Here is an 18,598-nt window from a genome sequence, read left to right as displayed (position 1 = left end):
TTTTCCTCTGTGCTCAGCACTGGTGAGGCCCCACCTCAACTACTGTGTTTCATTTTGGGCACTTCACTACAAGGACATCAAGGTGCTGGATCATGTCCATAGAAGGGCAATGAAGCTGGTGAAAGGCCTAGAGAGCAGGTCTTACGAAGAGCAGCTGAGGGAACTGGGGCTGTTTAGTCTGACAAAAAGGAGGCTGAGGGGAGACTTTATCGCTCTCTACAACTGCCTGACAGAACATTGTAGAGAGATGACTGCTGGTCTCTTCTCACAAGTAAATAGTGATAGAATCATAGAACCCTTGGGAAAAGACCCTTGGAGTCACCGAGTCCAACCATCATCCCTACTCTACAGAGTTCTTCCCTAAACCATATCCACCAACACCACAGCCAAATGACCCTTAAACACATCCAGGGATGGTGACCCAACCACCTCCCTGGGCAGCCTATTCCAGTGTCTAACCACTCTTTCTGTGAAAAAACTGGGGTTGTTGTGGCCCAAGTGCAGGACCCAGCACTTGGCCTTGTTCAAGCCCAGACCATTAACATTAGCCCAATGATCCAATCTATCCAATTCTCTCTGTAGAGCCTCCCTATCCTCCTGCAGATCAACACTCCTGCCTGGCTTGGTGTCATCTGCAAACTTACTGATAATACGTTCTATGTCCTTATCAAGATCATGAATGACCTGTCCCCTCTTCCAAAGGTCACAGACTCTCCCTTTGTTCCTAAGGTCCAGCCAAAGGTCCCTATTTAGCCAGGCTGGTCTCCTACTCCGCTTACTGGTTTTCCAGCACACAGGGACACCCTGCTCGTGTGCCTTTAAAACTTCTTTCTTGAAGTATGTCCAGCCTTCCTGGACTCCTTTATCCTTCAAGGGAGCCTCCCAAGGGACTTTGTCAATCAGTCTTCTGAGCAGGTCAAAGTTTGCCCTCCGGAAGTCTAAGGTGGCAGCTTTGCTAACCCCTCGCCTTGTTTTTCAGGGATCAAAAATTCAATCATCTCATGATCACTGTGCCCTAGATGGCCTCCAACCTTTAATTCCCCCACAAGATCTCCTTTGTTCACCAGAAGCAGGTCTAAGATAGTACAAGAGGGAATGCCTAATGTTACACGAGGGAGCTTTAGGCTGGACGTCAGGAGAACATTTTTCTCTGAAGGTGTCGTCAGGGAACATGCTGCCCAGAGAGGTCATTGAGTCACCATCCCTGGATGTGTTTAAAAGTCATGTAGATGTGCTTGGGGACATGGCTTAGTGATGAACTTGGTAGAGTAGGGTTAGTGGTTGGATCTTAAAGGTCTTTTCCAACCTCAGTAATTCTAAGATTCTACTGTTTCGTCTTTTCTTGTTCCTCATTCATTTACCAGCTCTTTGAGGAGTTGAAAATGGTTAAAATGCTTAAAGGCTTGATTATCCTTACTCCAGGAAAAGCTGGGTTTTTTTGCTATTAACAGCTTTCTCTCTTGTTAGAATGCTTTCCTTCATATTGTATTAGTATCTGTTTTCTTGAATGCCACAGAGAAATATAACAACATTAGTACCTTTCAAATTTTATTACTGAAAAGAAATACAAGTTAGAAACAGTACTAACATAGTGTGATGTGAAATTGCTAACACTGCAATGCAGTGAACAACTCAGCAGATATTTTGATATCTCTGAATGGGGGAGAGATCAGAAACCTCCTTGCATTGTATGCATGTTTTAAGACCATTCAAATGCTATAGGTATTGAAGTTAAAAATAGTAATCTGTCAATTAATGTTACTTGCTCTTGCTGATTTATGTGTTTTAAAGTATTGCCTTACCAATAGCAAGCCAATTTAAACCTCTATCATTTTTAAAAATCTTTTAAAATTTTTGTGCCTACAGAAGAAATAGTAATGCTTCATATTTCTGCCTTACCTTCTGTCCTCATACATCAATGGCTTGTGTGAGCAGTTCATTTGTCTCATCTCTGAAAATGGCTTGTGATATAATTTCCCATTTTTTGCAGATAGGGGCAGTTAGAAATTGAGTGGTCAATGGCTTACCCAGTGCCACAGAGTGCATCTGTGGGAGTGGCAGACTCAGGATCAGAATTGATGCATTCCTCTCCTTCTCTTCTGTGTTTTGGCTGCAGAATTACCATATAAAAATTGTAGATGAGTTTAAAAATTGACATTTTCATACTGGAAATATAGAAGTCATTAGGTCTGTCTACAGACACAGAAATACTTCTCCATGTATACTCTCCATTCTGTACAAGGTGCAGCAAGTACTTCCACTTCAATTTTCCTTTTTTCTTAAAAAAGAAAATATACTTTGAAAATTACCTTATGAAAGGTGTAGTGATATCTACCTATCTGCTTTTCCCATTGTATTGGAATTTTTCTTCCTTTTTTGTGAGTTTCCTTGTGAAGGAGTGTTGTCTCCTGAAATTAACTTTACGGTCTTATGCACTGTGATTTTTCTATAGTCCAATGGCTTCAGCAGTCAAATATATGATGCACAGACTGAAACTGTAGACAAGTGCAAAGGGCTAGGAGGGGTGCTAGACCATTAATTTTCTTGAAAAACAAAGTTTTCTCCTTTTTTTTTATGCTCAAAAGCTTAAAGGATTAGTGATATGTAGCCAAGCTTTGAATTTTAGTGATTGCCTCATAACAAAGTAGGTGCAATGATCTGCCAACAGCTTGTTTTTCTACATCTTGTCAAATGTATAAACAATTCAATATGAGCACAGGTTTGTGATCTCAAATAAAAAAGATTGTCATAGCACAGAGTTGAACCACTGTACATTATTTATTGCTCACACTCAAGCTGTGATGATCTTCTCAATTAGGTAGTATGACTGTCTATAAATTACAAAAATTCCTCTGCTAGTTTGGGCTGGGATAGCGTTAATTTTCTTGATAGTTGCTGGTATTTTGCTGTATTTTGGATTTGTTCCGGAAACAGTGTTGATACTACACCAGACCATGTGATGTTATGACATCACAGCATGTAAAATGTGATTAAAAAATCACTCAGCAATAAAAGCTAGGAGTAGAAGAAAGAAGGGAGGGGACAGTCAGCATGATGATGTTTGTCTCTTCAAGTAACTGTTAAGTGTGATGGAGCTCAGCTTTCCTGGAGATGGCTGAATACCTGCCTGCTGGGTGAATTGACTCGTTGTGCTGCTTTGCTTGTTTGCATGACTTTTGCTTTCCCTGTTAACTGTCTTTATCTCAACCCATGCATTTTCTCACTTTTACTAATTTGCCAGCTATTAAAAATGGTATAATTTAATTGGGATCTTTTTACCACTTACACAGCAGAATTTATATTATAGTGTTTTAAAGAAATATTTAATTAACAAAAGAGAACAATATTTATTGGAATTCCTGAAATAGTAAAGAAGTGACAGATTTTCCAAGAGCTGTTTATAGAGCATATATGTGTTCTTAAAAAGAAAGAAAAAAGAACCCAACCTAAAATGTTAATATGGTACAATCCTGCACTGAGCAATAGTGTCAATTTATATAGGCAGATTTTTATTTCTTCACTTATTACCAAGAAAAGTGTTAAAGACTCAATGGCAGAGAAGACTTCTTAAAAGAATGCTGGAACACTTGCAGGAGTGATCTTTTGTCTGCTGCTTCATATCTTCTTCTGTCATGAATCAACATGCAGCAATAGAAGAGTGGATCTATGTGTTTCCCATAAAATTCTTGCTCATTAACTTTGATTACTTTTATGTGCCATCATGTCTCAAGACCAGCTACTGCATGGCTTTAAATTATTCTCCTATTCGCAGTGTTATTTAAGTTGAATAAAATGTTAGTTCAAAACTAGTATTGAGTATTTATAACATAGAATTAAAACTGTTTGGCAGTGGAAAGAAAAGATGTATTTAACATGTCAGTCTTGGGTTTTTCTTAAAGATGCAAAAGCTGCAAAAAGTGCCTTTTGCTTTTGCTTTTCCAATACTTCCCATCATGTCACCAAAATATGTAATTTATTTAAAAACACCACTGTAGCTTTTTATTGTTTTCAACATTGAAACCAAGATCATTTATTTTTGTCAATTAACTATGAAAAGGTCTTGCCCTTGTTATTAAATGCATAGCACTTGTGAATTACCACATGATGCAAAATCTAAATTCTAAGTATAAATACGTGTATATATATGTGTGTTTAAAAAACGTGGCATCCTTACTAGTATGTTCTGTGCAGAGTGCGTACTCACACATTCTTACTGCTTTTAATGCAGCTGCACTTACGCATTAGTTTGCTGGTTTGAAATCTCAATAAATAAGATTTCATAACACTGAGCCAAATCTTCCTCCAAATTTATGCTTCTGTGATTTGTAACAGTAGATTTAGGTTGTGTGAGCCCTGTAGGATAATTTTGTTAGATGCTTTTGGGAGGTAGCTGGAACTTCTATGCAAAGACTGGGTATAGTTGACTGTTATGTATTGATGTGCAGTGATCCTCTTTATCATAGACGGCTTGATAGGAGACATTTCTTTTGTACATGAGAAAGATGAGGCAAGACTCTGTTAACACTGCCAGCTGTATAGCATGTAGCTGAGACTTCACTAAGACTGTTTAACCTCACAGGGCTCTTGGAGCCTTGTCACAAGTTATGTTAAGAATTTTTGCTAGATCTACTATTAAAATTCAGGATAAAGGAATCTGCCAAACTTACCTGTTTCCCCAGAAGGTTGCATAATTTTAACCTGCCTTCATCTTTTGTGGTTACTTGTAAGAAATCTAGAGGAGGAATTGTGTTTCTTCGTTACACTGTCTCCTCCTTCTCCCACTCTTTGATCCCTTTTATGATAGTTTATTTTTTCTTAACTCTGGGAAGCTCTGCAAAACAACCAGACAGATTGATTTTCCATTACTGATATAGGCTGTTCTTATTAATATATGAAAAATATTTACTTGTTGGATATAATGAAATTACCCACACTCTGTTAAATTAGTATCTTTGGTCTCAGGGAAATGCAAAGAAGTCAGGTCTAACATCTTTTAATGTTAAACATACAAACTCAGACCACATGCTTTAATACTAGGCAAAGTTCCCTTCTTTCTGCATTACACACTACAGGAAGAAGTTCTCAAGAGAGCACCAAGGTATTTCTGAATGTTTCAGTGTCAATCATCAAACCATTAATTTATTCTTGTATTTTGTGTTTTGTTTTTAAACCTTAATAGCATTCCTTTAGGAATTAAAGGATCAGTCATATAAACTATTTTAAATGTTTCTACTGAAAACCAGTCAATTTGCTCCACAGATCCTCAAGGGCCACTGTAATTTTTATTTTATTTTAGGAACTTACTGAAGGGAATGTATAAAAAAGTCTGAGAAGCCCTGTTATCTGCAGATCATTGACATGGTAGAAAAACATAATGGCATTTTTCAAGAAGCTTTAGAAAACTATGTATTCTTGCTTACTTAAGGGCCTTAACCTGCAGGTTATCATCATCACTGACATACATCTACATACATGGTTGCCAATCAGCTGCTACAGGAGGAGTCTAGGTTATACTGTTCTCTCACTATACAAGGTCATTGATTTCTTTTTCTTTCCTTCTGGTGCTTTACTTTCTTTCTTGGGAAAGCCTTAGGAAAAATTTGTGTTTCTTCCCCTGCAAAACAGCACGGTATACAGAGTCCCATTCCATAAACTTTTTAGCAATAAGTTGCATAGGCAGAATTAGAGTGCATTATTTCTGTATCTTAAAATCCTGTCACTAGGGAATGGAGGGGCTGCATTAAAGCTTTGGATTTTTAGGTGGATCTATGCCATTATTCATGAGCCTGTTTCACAAACTGAGGAGTATTTGTATGCCTTAATTAAGCACTACTGAAAACCAGTTAAAAGATTCTGATAATAATTCAGATGCATATCCTTGCAAGACTCTGTACATATATTGGTTGCATTGTGAAGGTCTTTAAAGGCAATGCTCTATTTTGTGTTAATGAATTTTTATGTTCTATCTGTGTGTATAGGAACACATACTATTCCTGGCTCCTTGAATCTTCTCTCTGTCAAGTTGTGTTGGTTTCATGTTTGGTATATCAGTGAATTGAGGTAGTCACAGTGATTCTGGATTAACTGAGTAACGTGAAAAATTAATGTTTGAAATAAAAACTGAATTCTACTTGAGAATTTCAATAGCCTCCATCACTACAGTGTGCCTTGCCATTTATGTTACATTTACCTTGACTTAGTGTCATTGTTTCTAGTTATTGTTTAGGGAATATAATCATGAGGCTAACAAAATAATTTGCCCAAGATCATGCTAGAATGTGAACTAGAGTACCAGTTTTTTCAGTCCCAAATGAGCATCTTGCAGCTTGACGGGTTACCCTCATCACTCAGAAGTATGCATGGGATTCTCAATAATGGGATGGGGAATACTAAAACCATGTGACAATCTGGAATCAACACACCCTTTGCAGAAAAAGTGGACAAGTAAGTGCAGGCTGAATCTTTTGCCATTATACTTACCTTTGTAGTTTCTCATACCAACCCATACTTAAAAAAAAGCATAGTCTTTCAGAAGACTTTCAGATTTAGTTATTTAAGGAACAAGTTGACATTTTCACATTTCTGAAAAGTTTGTGTGAATTTGTGGGGATATGTATAAAAAGAAATCTTAATAATTAACTAATCTCCTCCAACACTTTACGTTATCATGACTTTTTAGCTCAGGAAAAAGAACATGAAACCTCTAAACTTTTTTTCCCCCCATCTTATAATTTATAATGGCTAAATGGATAATTTTTAAATGCGTGTAATAAAATTCACTCTTAGCCTGAAAGATTGTATTTCAGGTTCAAGCTGAATCCAATATTTACAGGCAACCTCTTAACCTCTAGGCCAAAAATAGGTAGGATAGTAATGAAAATGCTGCTGAGCTTTAATAAAGCAACTCTACCGAATGGCATAGTTTCATCTAGTATGTGTATATACACTATATTACTCCTATTATACGTTCTCTAAGTGGCACATGAACAAGACAACATCAAATTTCACAAAAGTGTATCGCACTGGTGCAGAGATTTTTAAAAGGTGGTGAAAGAAAGAAAACCTTTTATGGTAAAATAAGAATACCATTCCTCTTGCAGTGCAATTAATTACTGAGTTCATTAATTAATGAACATAGGGAAAGAACACCATTACTGATGAGTGGAGACCTGATATATTACTGAGTCAATAAACTATTGAACATGAAACAGAACCTTTCAGGAGAATTTTTTTCTCATAACCCACAAACACATATATTATTCTTGCACAGTCAGCAGTTCTTTGGTACTCTTATATTTCATAGTACTAATTCTTTTAATCACACATACATACAGCAGTGTTTTATAACCTAGCTAATGAGTAATTGGACAGGTGACATTGGGACTGAGGCCCTGAAATGTCAGGCATAATAGAGCAGGATTTATTTTTTATCTACACTAGGTTTTTGTGAGTAAAAAGACAGTAAAAAAGCAGATAGGATAGGAAGGAGAAAGAACTCTTGCACCAGAAATTTGTCAGAGAAATACAGATTTTAAGTGTATCTATGAACTATAAAAGGCTTTAAACTGCTGTCTGATGCAGATAAATAAGTAAAGAGATCATAGAATCACAGAAGAGTTAGGGTTGGAAGGGACCTTAAAAGTCATCTACATTCAATTGCTCCTGTATGGGCAGGGAAACCTCCCACTAGATCAGGTTGCTTAGAGCCTCATGTAACCTGGCCTTGAACACTGCCAGGGATGGGGCTTCCACAGCCTCCCTGGGCAACCTGTTTCAGTGCCTCACCACCCTCATAGTAAAGAATTTCCTCCTAATCTCTAATATAAATCTCCCCTCTTCTAGTTTCAAACCATTACACCTTTTCCTCTCACTGTATGCCTGTTCAAAAAGACCTGTCCCAGCTTTCTTGTAGGCCCCCTTCAGGTATTGGAAGCCACTATAAGGTCACCTCAGAACATCCTCTTCTCCAGGCTGAACAATCCCAACTTCCTCAGCCTATCTTCATAGGGGAGGTGCTAAATAAACCTAGGTAAAACATTTAAAAGAACTCCAAATCTTTTTTTGTTGACAGCAAACAAGGACTTTAGCTTGAACCAGCTAAAGTTGAATGTAATTTTCTTTAAGTTGATATCATTAAGGTAGTTCTTTTTTCTTATGGAAAGAGTTAAAGGCAAGAGCCTTCATAATGCTTTGGTGTCTCAGTGGCCATAAGTACCAAGCACCCTTCCCCCCCATTAGCCCCTGAGTAATCATTGATTTGATCTAAATCTGTAGAGGTATCCTTTCCTGGCAGCTCTGATAGTTACAGTAGATTGTTAATCTGTGAATGATCAGAATAAACCTCTGTGTCTCAGAAATCTCCATGCAAATTACATCTAAATGCATGTCATAAATTTATTAGTAGCAGTTTGAAGTGCACAGGTCATCTTCTACACTATTTTAAAACATGTGTCTGTTACACATTAGCGTCTCATTCAATTTATATTCACTTTTTTTGTAGATGTAGCTAGACTCCGTCAAAGTAAACCTGTGTAACTTTTGAAATAATTTTAGAAAGGGAATTGACCTATTATTTAAGTGAATTTTAGATCTCTGCATGGGAGTGAGAATTTTACTATACCTGCTTTGCAGCAGTTTTGTCTTTTGCAAAACAGAGAAATATATGTTAAACAAATAGAAAATGCTAAGAGGTAGAGGGCTAAGCCTAGATATTGGAGAAAGAGATAGGTGCAAAGAGAAGTTACAGGATATTCTATGAATTAGTCCTATTCTTGTACCTTGATAATTTTGTCCTATTTTGGGAACATATGAAATCATGAGTACTTTCTGTAATGTTATATCATATGTGAATTGCAAAAAGAAAACTTGAGAGTAACCTTTGCATATAGTGGGGGAAGGGGAAAGAGATCTGTAGTTTTCCTTTTTGTATGTTTTTGTTTCCTCATTTTACTTTTGGCTTTAATCCAGTTGATATGCTGCTATGGTGAGACATCACTATTAAGATTTTCCTTCAGGCGCTTGATGAAAAACCAGGAAATTTGCAGAACACCTACAGAATCCTTATCCTACCACTTTTTTTGTGTTGTTGTGTTGGTTTTTTTTCCTAAGGAAATAGAGTAGTTCTTTTAAAGACGTTAGGAACATATTCCACTCCATGGGACAACAGACTGTGTTATTATTGAACAGGCATTTTGTTTGTCATTGCTCAGGAATACCGATATATGTTTTTGAAAGAAAATTAATCTTTACTTAAAAGACTGAGCAATTCTTTCAATGTTTGAAGTCTGTTTTTTTGCTGTAGAGTTATTACCCTGCTAGCCCTCAAAGCAAATTTGTACCAGAAGGAAGAAAGGCATTAATATGTGTTCTTTGTGGTGTTCTTTTTTTCAGGCCATCCGCTGTACACTGGTAAATTGCACTTGTGAATGTTTTCAGCCAGGGAAGATTAACCTGAGAACCTGTGATCAGTGCAAACATGGCTGGGTGGCACATGGTAAGAAATGCATCTTTTTGGCTTGTCTTCTCTATTCTGTCCATCTTTCCCTGTATCTTTAAAAAAAGCTGGAGTAATATAGATATTAGTGATACTTATTTGTCTGTGCATGCATGATGATGTGCTCTGTGTCTCTGGATGTGTATGCATACACATCGGGTTTTTTCAGCAATTTCTAGGATGAAAAGGTGAAGGTCTGTTATTCTGGCTGTAGCTGCAAGTGCCGCTGGAGTTCAACAGTCTGTGTACAATCCAAAAAATGTTCTAGCCACTAGGAAATAATGCAGTTTTAGCAAGGCTTAGCAGAAAGGCAAAAGGTTTATAGTATGGTTGCACAGCAGAGTTTGTATTGCAAAGAGTCATCAGCATCAGTCACTGAGCCTAATAGAAATTCAAACATACCAATGTCACACTTTAAGAGCTTTGATGTCAGAATGAAAGAAATGTATCTTATATGGCTCAACAAAATGTGCATATGATCTGTGAGTTAGACCTCTCTTCCCATGTTTAAATAGCTAAAGAAAGAAAGGATGTGTTAGAATGCCCAAATACTGTATAAAGGCATCAGAATGCACTTACAGACCTTCTGTTTTATTTATACTTTACTATTTTGTGTTTGGTGTGTTTTGTTGCATTTTTTTTCCTTGACAGTCTTGATTAAGCCGTGAGAAAGAAAGTGAGAGTTGTATGCACAGTTAGAAGGCAAATAAGGATACCTAAAATGGCTTGTTGATGATAAAAAAGGGATAAGATAAAAATTACTGTGTTTGCAGAATGAATTAGTCTTGCAGATTATTTCTCATGGTCTGGGTTATGGGCATCTAGGCAAACAGTCTTCATTCCCCACTTCTGCAATACATGCAGGTGGTTGTATTTTATAAATTTTATTCTATTTTTATGAGACTGGTGGTTCAAGTGTAGTACTTTCCTCCTAAGATGCACTTAATTTCTGTTTATTTAGTTCATGTCTGTGTGCCTAAGTGTACTGACATATAGCAAGTATGAATGCTCAAAAAATTCAACAGCAGAGACTGTCAGAGAAGTTTTTTACATGTTCCCATCCATAAAAAGGAAAGTAGGAATGCAGGTACAATGCAGTCTTGTGTCACTGTGCAGTAATACATATAGCCCACCTAGAAATACCCTAATACCTCCAATATGGGTTACTGGTTGAAGCTTTATTATATGCTAGATTCTCTAGGGGCACAGTTTATTTTCACTCCTCTTAGTTCCCAGAAAGATATCAGCAGTCACAGTGTAACAAGACTCACTTTTCTTGGAAAGATCACTAAACCTTGCAAAATTTCTATAGTTCAGGCATGCTTCAAGCTTTGTGTAGAATCACCATCTGAGGTTTTGCTGATCCACAAATAGGGAAGGCTTGTCTGGCTATTTTCCAGGGTGTTGAGTAATAGAAATTAGGAGTCTGGCACTTAGATTCTGGCATATCGGCATCCCACATTTTCTTTTTCACCAAATCAGATTTTCCTAATAAACTCTTCCCTGTGAGGTGTTTGAATTCAAAATCAGAATATATCACAGTAATCTGAGATTACCACAGTATGTGTTATAGAAATGTCCCTGTTTTACAAATCCAGAAAGTTCAAAGATGAGCATGATGACTAGGGACACACCACTTGTTTGTGTACCTGACTGCTTAACATTCCAAATAGAAAACTTTGTACAAGTATGTATTATTAGAAAGTGTTTGTTTTACTACTGCACCAAGTGAAGAATGCTCTGTTTAGGTTTTTTGTCGTTTTGTTTGTTGTTTGTTTTTTTTGTACGCTTTGTGTAAATTCGTCTGGAGTATTTACATTTTATGGCAGAGTGAGACAAGTCAGATGTATGTGTCATATACGTACTCAAAGCACAGGCTTATTAATTACTTCCTGGAGACTAGGATGCAGCTGCTTTAATTCTTGATTTTAGCTGTTTTTCAGAATGTTTTCCAGCATTCAGGAAACTGATCCATTCATCGCTCTGCAGCGCCTGGATTTTAAAATGACTGAATCAGGTTGCTGTTCAGAAGCGATTTGCTTTAAACTGTTAGCACAGTACTTAGTTGTTCCTTGAATGCAAATAGTATTGTCTGCTGCTTTAATTAAAGGGTTTCCTCCTGCTTTTTATTAATGAATTTCAGCTCAGCTCCTTGACACATGATGTAGTGCTTAACTAAATGTAATTATCAAGGAATAGGTGTTTCCAACAGGAAGTACCATGCTTACTCAGTTCTTATAATCTAGAATCATAATTAGCTACATAGATTAAAAATAGCTTAGAACTGCAGTCTTCATCTGCTGGACTTGACTAATCCATGCAGAGTTAATTCATGTTAATAACTGCCCTTTAAAATGTTGGAATTCTTGGAGTGAGGAGGAAAGGGCATACAGCCACCACAGTACTATTGCACTTTGCAACTGCTGGCCTGTTTTCTTTTTTCCCGCTTCCATTGTCTTTCTCATGTTTTTCCTTGCTCACCTAAAATGAGCTGCACACATCTTGGAAGGAAAGGTTTCCTATGAGTTCAATTTCTTCTACCTGGAGTTGCCAAAAGTAAGATTGTCAATATGTGAACAGATTCATCAGAGAAGTTATCTTGTGGCAAGATACATGTTTTTGTTGGCAAAAGTTCAGCTTATTGAGTTTTGACTCTGCACCCCTGTGCTACAGTGGTAGTCTGACCATCACTATTTTAAGGCTGAAGCCAAAAGCTTCACAGAGAATAGCAGCATTCTGTAGTACTGCTGTGTGTAACAGAGAACAGGTTATTACTGGTGTGAATCTGTGGGTATTTTAAGGGATTTTCGTATGTAGACTGTGTTAATTTGTTTTCATCCGAAGCCTGGCTTTCATATTGTCACCTTGGGTGGGGATTTATTTTCTAAAAAAGGAATAAAATAAGTGGTTTAATTGGATAAGGCATTTCCTAGGCCTAAGCAGGCAAAGAGATAAGTTAGATATTTTTCCTTTTTTTTTTTTTTTTTTTAAATACTTAAGATACTTTGTATAATCCATATGGTGACAAATAAAATCTTACTAAAATCTTAACAGTACTGGGTTTGGGGTTTTTTTATGAAGTATTTATTTTAACACAGGCCATGGCTATCTTGTGGCTTTTAAGTAATGTAGGAGTGAGATTACTACAAAAAATCGTGACATTTTTTGTGTTGTGTTAAAAGTAATATACTACCCTATGGAGATTAATTGTGGCATTTTACTACCTTTAGCAGAAAAATAAGTTACTCTAACTCTATTGGAAATTATTAAAAAAACCCACTTTATTTTCCACCCGCCTACCATAGCAGAAACATCTTAGCCTGTGAGGAAAGAAATTGAGCAAGGCTGCAGGAAACAGATGTTGATTTCATTGACCTTGCATTTTGTCTTGTGTGCTAGTCATTGATGTCAGCATAACAACTACCATACTGCTGGCAAAAGTACTTTTATTACACCTAGTCTGACGGATCAAAAGGCTCAATGCAGTATCAATAGGAAATACATTCTGCCCTCTCTCATAGCCATTTTGGTCTAAAACGGTATACATACTTTGTAGTGGACTGAAGCTATTATTTAAGCTACTAATTCTATTTATTTTAGTTTCAGTATCTCCTACTTCGCAGCGATTTAAAATAGCATAGTATGATGATATTATTAAGTTTGTCTGAAATAATTGTTGCCTTGTTTCATACAGAGTCAGAAAATTCGAAATTTTCGAAATTCGAAAAGCAGCAACATGTGTCTCTGAGGACACATATGGCCTCATCTCCAGACCAAGACTTTGCCAGGCCTTTTCTCTAGTAACTTTGACATTGAGTTCCTTCCGATTTTAATGAACGCATTAACTAGTAGATTTTGGTACATAGGCCAAATCCATTATTCTGTTCCAGTTTAAAAGTTGCCATCTGGTGAATATGCATGCTCAAAGACTTGCCAAGTGGGTTTCACTTTCGCCTTGTGAAGGAAGTTTTCTGCTAGTATTTATATAATGCATACACTAACTTGGTGTAAATGAGACTAACAATGAAAACAGCAACCTCCAATAGAAAATGGAGAATGCTCTGTTATGAAGTCAGGAATGACAATACTGTTGACTTCTTTCGGAATGGTTGACTTTTCTGAATTTCCACATGGTAGTTCATTAAATTGTCAGGTAAACGAAACATGAAATGAAAACAAAAGAAAGGAAAAACAGGGGAAGGTAAGTGAAGGGGAAGGGAGAGGAGAAAAAAGAAAGAAAGGAGAGGAGAGGAGAGGAGAGGAGAGAGGAGGAGAAGGAGAAGGAGAAGGAGAAGGAGAAGGAGAAGGAGAAGGAGAAGGAGAAGGAGAAGGAGAAGGAGAAGGAGAAGGAGAAGGAGAAGGAGAAGGAGAAGGAGAAGGAGAAGGAGAAGGAGAAGGAGAAGGAGAAGGAGAAGGAGAAGGAGAAGGAGAAGGAGAAGGAGAAGGAGAAGGAGAAGGAGAAGGAGAAGGAGAAGGAGAAGGAGAAGGAGAAGGAGAAGGAGAAGGAGAAGGAGAAGGAGAAGGAGAAGGAGAAGGAGAAGGAGAAGGAGAAGGAGAAGGAGAAGGAGAAGGAGAAGGAGAAGGAGAAGGAGAAGGAGAAGGAGAAGGAGAAGGAGAAGGAGAAGGAGAAGGAGAAGGAGAAGGAGAAGGAGAAGGAGAAGGAGAAGGAGAAGGAGAAGGAGAAGGAGAAGGAGAAGGAGAAGGAGAAGGAGAAGGAGAAGGAGAAGGAGAAGGAGAAGGAGAAGGAGAAGGAGAAGGAGAAGGAGAAGGAGGAGGAGAAGGAGAAGGAGAAGGAGAAGGAGAAGGAGAAGGAGAAGGAGAAGGAGAAGGAGAAGGAGAAGGAGAAGGAGAAGGAGAAGGAGAAGGAGAAGACAAGAAAAGAAAGAAAAGACAAGAAAAGAAAGAAAAGAAAAGAAAAGAAAAGAAAAGAAAAGAAAAGAAAAGAAAAGAAAAGAAAAGAAAAGAGTGAATGCTGTGGAAATTTCAGAAATGGCATCTCTTCCTTACCCTGATGTTGCTGAAAGTACCTGTTCCAGGAGGGTTTAAATTTTAAATGGGGCAGGAATGGAGAGAAAGGCTATGTTGAACTAAAAATCAGAAGGGTTTCTATCTTCGTCTCAGTCCAAAGCTATTAAGTGAAAGAAATACAGGTTTGCAAAGTCAAAAATTGTCTCTAACAAAACAAAACAATACAAAATCACATCAGATATCTTAGAATCTCTCTAAAAGCTGGCAATACTGCCATGCTGTTCTTCACTTAAAAATTGACATAGAGAGTAAATACTTGAAAGGTGAAATGTAATACTAATATTACATTTTACTGGCAAAAAAATTGTGGTTTTTTTTAATTGTTCCATAGGATATAAAAAATAATCACATTTTTAGCATACCAAACATACTTGTTTCCTTCTATTCAGTTTGTTTAATTCTTTGAAATGCTCCTAAAATTACTTGAGAACTTCACAGATTTTTTATTTTTTTTTTTAGTTTGAGTTTTTCAGCAAAGTAATTATCTACAAATCATTGAAAAGAGAGCTGACTTACAACTAATGACTTTTAAAATAAGACTATTTTAGATCTAGTCTGGCTTTTCCTGTCTTTTACAGACAAAATCATTTTAATCCATGTGTTATAACTTCCTTTTGACCCTTAAGGCTGAAGCATATTTTCATTACTCAGTTGTTTCCAGGAACCTTACCTGATTAACATTCATTAGTGGTATATACTTTTTCAAGTCCCTCCTTCTGCCTATGCCATCTCTTTTTATTTCCCTTCAGCAGCAACTCACAAAGCAACCAATGAAGCATGGAGGAGACGCACTCTCTTATCTTGTGGATACTTTGATCTAGTATTTGGTGTTCCTGTATTCAGATATTCCTGCCATGTTGGTAGGAGTGATGTGATGTAGTGTTTGCTTTCAGTTACTCTGACATCACCCTTAATGCAAGTGAAGCGGAGGTAAAAGCAAATTAGAATATCCAACTATTAGGGCATCCAAGTCAAGTAATACTCTTTCAGTGCTTTATAAGACACAAGTGACAGAGAGGAAGGAATACTTATTTTTCCCAAGATCAAATAAAAAAGCCTTGCTTTTCCAACCTTGTACTCAGCTGATACTTATATCACCATGTGTTCAAGGGTTTAGTCCTCATGCATATTTTACATCCTCAGGTGTCACAAAAGGCTTTCCCTGGGGGTAAACCATAAGCTCTAGCTTACATATGTTCACCCTCACACCTCCTTGGATTTCCCTGGGGGCCCATTGAGATTAAAAACCTTTTTTTTTTTTTTTCCTCCTTGCCACCCCCAGGACATCTTAATGCAAGGAAGAGGTTAGGCATTTCTCCCTCTCCCCAGCTTTGTTAGCTTACAGCCCTGGGTTTGAATATGCCAATGTCCGTTGAACACAGTCAGGTGAAATGATCCCTGGCCAAACATTAGGCAGTCAGCTAAGTCTGCTGCAGTGCCTGGTGAGCCCTAAATGAACCGTGACCCATTTTGAAGCATAGTGCCCTTTTCTTCTGGGTTCGGATATATTCACTTCTCAAAGTGAAGCTCTTTCTCATTGTGAACATTTTATTGTCTGATAAACTTTTAATTTACTAATGACAAATGATACTCTTCACAGCACTGGCATTAACACCGTCAGATATTCACTGGCAACTCTAAAATACATATAAGTCCACTTTTACAGCTATGATCTCCCTTGACAATCTTTAAAAGGCCCATAGATATTTAGACTAAAATAATTTCAAACATGCAAGATACTGTTATTTGGCGCCTATCATTACTGAATTTATATTTTACAGAGAAGGCTTAATCCCATTTAGTACACCCAATACCACAGGATAAAATGCTGGGAGGTGTTTTGAACAGTGGTGTCTTAATGTCTATGCTTAAGGAGAGCATCCAGTAAGAAAAAAATAGACTTACTCTCTACAAAACGGAGCAAAGATAATAAACCCAATGATTTTTCAATTGGCACTCAAAATTCCTCTTTCCAGACATAGTAGAGGCTGCTTTTTGGAAAAGTATTTGGTGAAACCCTTGATCTTGCCACCTTGAGAGCGGTGATAGGAAGTTCAATACATGGCATAGTTTCATATAGGAGCGTGAGAGTGTCTGGTGCTGCCTGCTTGATTCCCAGTTGAGCAGGATGAAATCTGTGGGACCTGAGAGTGTAAATGACCAGCAGATTTGAGGGAGAGCAGCGATGGACTTCTGCAATGTACATCCACAGTTTGCCAGGAAGTTTAGGTGACAGTACCTGCTTACTTGTCTCTTTTCACACCTATACTGCACATGAATTGCTGTGATGTGCTAACCACTTTATCATTTTATTACACTTTATTACATCATAAATTTTTATATCTTCTTAATGATCCTACAAGAAGCTTAATTGTTTATAGGAACATCTTAATTAACTAGAGTTCACTAGGTTAAGCAGAACAAAAATTGAAAGATCTCTAAATGAAACAAACCTTACTACTCTATTTCATATAGCTTCATAAAGCTAAAATGGGGTTTGACTATTAGAATAAAAAAAATATACTGCTTTCAGATTTTACAAAGTAATGATAATACCATGGGTAACTTTCCCTCAACTTTCTGTTTTGCAAAAGTGAAATTCAATGGAAAAAACATATTTTTTTTTTTTAACCTACTAGCAAGAATTTCAATCTGAGCTCCAGCTAGTATGAGGAAACTTGCCTGAGATTGATTTAGCAGACAATAGTGTTGTTTTATTACCCCCTTTCCATCTGGATTTTAGAAATAGAAAAGATAACACAAAAAATATATAACACGATACTCAAATACACAAATACTTTCTAATTATGTTGTAATTAATTACAGTAAATTTTTCTGAAGTATATTTAACAGGAACTTTGTGAAATGGCCACAGTACATGAATTGGGATGGGAAGGATTTATGTTCATGAATGGTAGAACTAGCTGTATGAACTAATCTTCCCAGGGTCTGAATATCTTTAGCTGCCAGCAAATTCAGGACAGCAGGTTTTAATGGGAAAATAGAGGTGGTTTAGCACATATGGGAAAGCATTTCATAGGCTAGAACCAGAGTTACACCCTGGACAGGAATACCACCATGGTCTTGGCTTGCCTTTGTAAAATGCCTCTACAACACAGAAATCCATCCAAACAGAATTATGTTAACAGGTGGGCAATGCCTCTTGCATTTTCACTAGAGTTTTCAAGGCTGCATAAAGGATGGAAAAGGTTACCTGGCAAAGTGGGGAATTTCCCCTACTGCAAGTATCAAAGAATCAGCTTGACAGAGCCAGAGATAATCTAACCTCAGGCCCTGCTTTCAATAGAAGGCTGAATCAAACAATCTGTAGAAATGCCTTCCAACCTAGACTTTATGTGGATTTGTGAATCGCAGTTAATGGACTTTGAGGAGCATTTGGATTAAGATGGAAATCCTCCAAATCCAGACCACAAATTGGGACTCTCAAATGTACTTCTGTCTCACTGTATATAGTATGTCAACGAGATGGTAGTAGGACCATTAAGATACATATTTACTCCTGTCTCATTGTTATTAAGGGAGAGAATATTTTTAAGAGGGAATTAATGCTGACAAGAGGGAGGCATTTTGCTTTGAAGACAGTAGATAAGAAAGATTGAAGGTGAATAACTAGTCAAGCTAATAAAAGGAGATTAATTTAGTGGCTTCCATTATAAATTGTAGGTTTCAACAATGACATTGTCAATCCATGTGTCAAGGAATGGCAAAAGTGGAGCTGCCCAACAAAGAGTTCTGAACGAGGAATCAAGGTCAACTCCAGGACTGGCTGTGCCTATACCATGGGCACAGTTCCTCAAGGTCTGATCATGGTAGACAGAAACAGGTGCTGGTAACTGGGTCCACCGACAACCTCAGGCATGACAAGGGAATGAGTCAGGTCGAAGATCTATCCAATCTGGAACTAAAGAAGGTACAGCTAGGGACAAAGCTGAAGACTAGGCTGTAACATGAGTCTGAGGGTCATCTAGACAGGCACACAGGACTACAGACAGGCACATCTTTGATATATCTTTGGTAAGGGATTAAGGTCCAGGCCTGAGCTTTAGTAGACGTCCT

At 37.4% G+C, this 18,598-nt stretch overlaps 1 protein-coding gene across 1 annotated transcript in view; it reads left to right on the top strand.

Annotated features, from left to right (window-relative positions):
* The window catches only part of BNC2 (basonuclin 2), a 236,289-nt gene that overhangs the window by 110,827 nt on the left and 106,864 nt on the right, over positions 1 to 18,598 (top strand). Inside the window, exon 2 of the mRNA XM_010001929.1 lies at positions 9,391 to 9,493. Coding sequence (XP_010000231.1) covers positions 9,391 to 9,493 — 103 coding nt within the window. The remainder of the gene's footprint in view (positions 1 to 9,390; positions 9,494 to 18,598) is intronic.

Source organism: Chaetura pelagica, unplaced genomic scaffold (genome assembly GCF_000747805.2).
Source record: "Chaetura pelagica isolate M959 unplaced genomic scaffold, ChaPel_1.0 scaffold345, whole genome shotgun sequence".
In the NCBI taxonomy this organism is placed as follows: Eukaryota; Metazoa; Chordata; class Aves; order Apodiformes; family Apodidae; genus Chaetura; species Chaetura pelagica.
The sequence above is the reverse complement of the archived record's forward strand: the minus strand, read 5'-3'. Positions and strand labels throughout refer to the sequence as shown.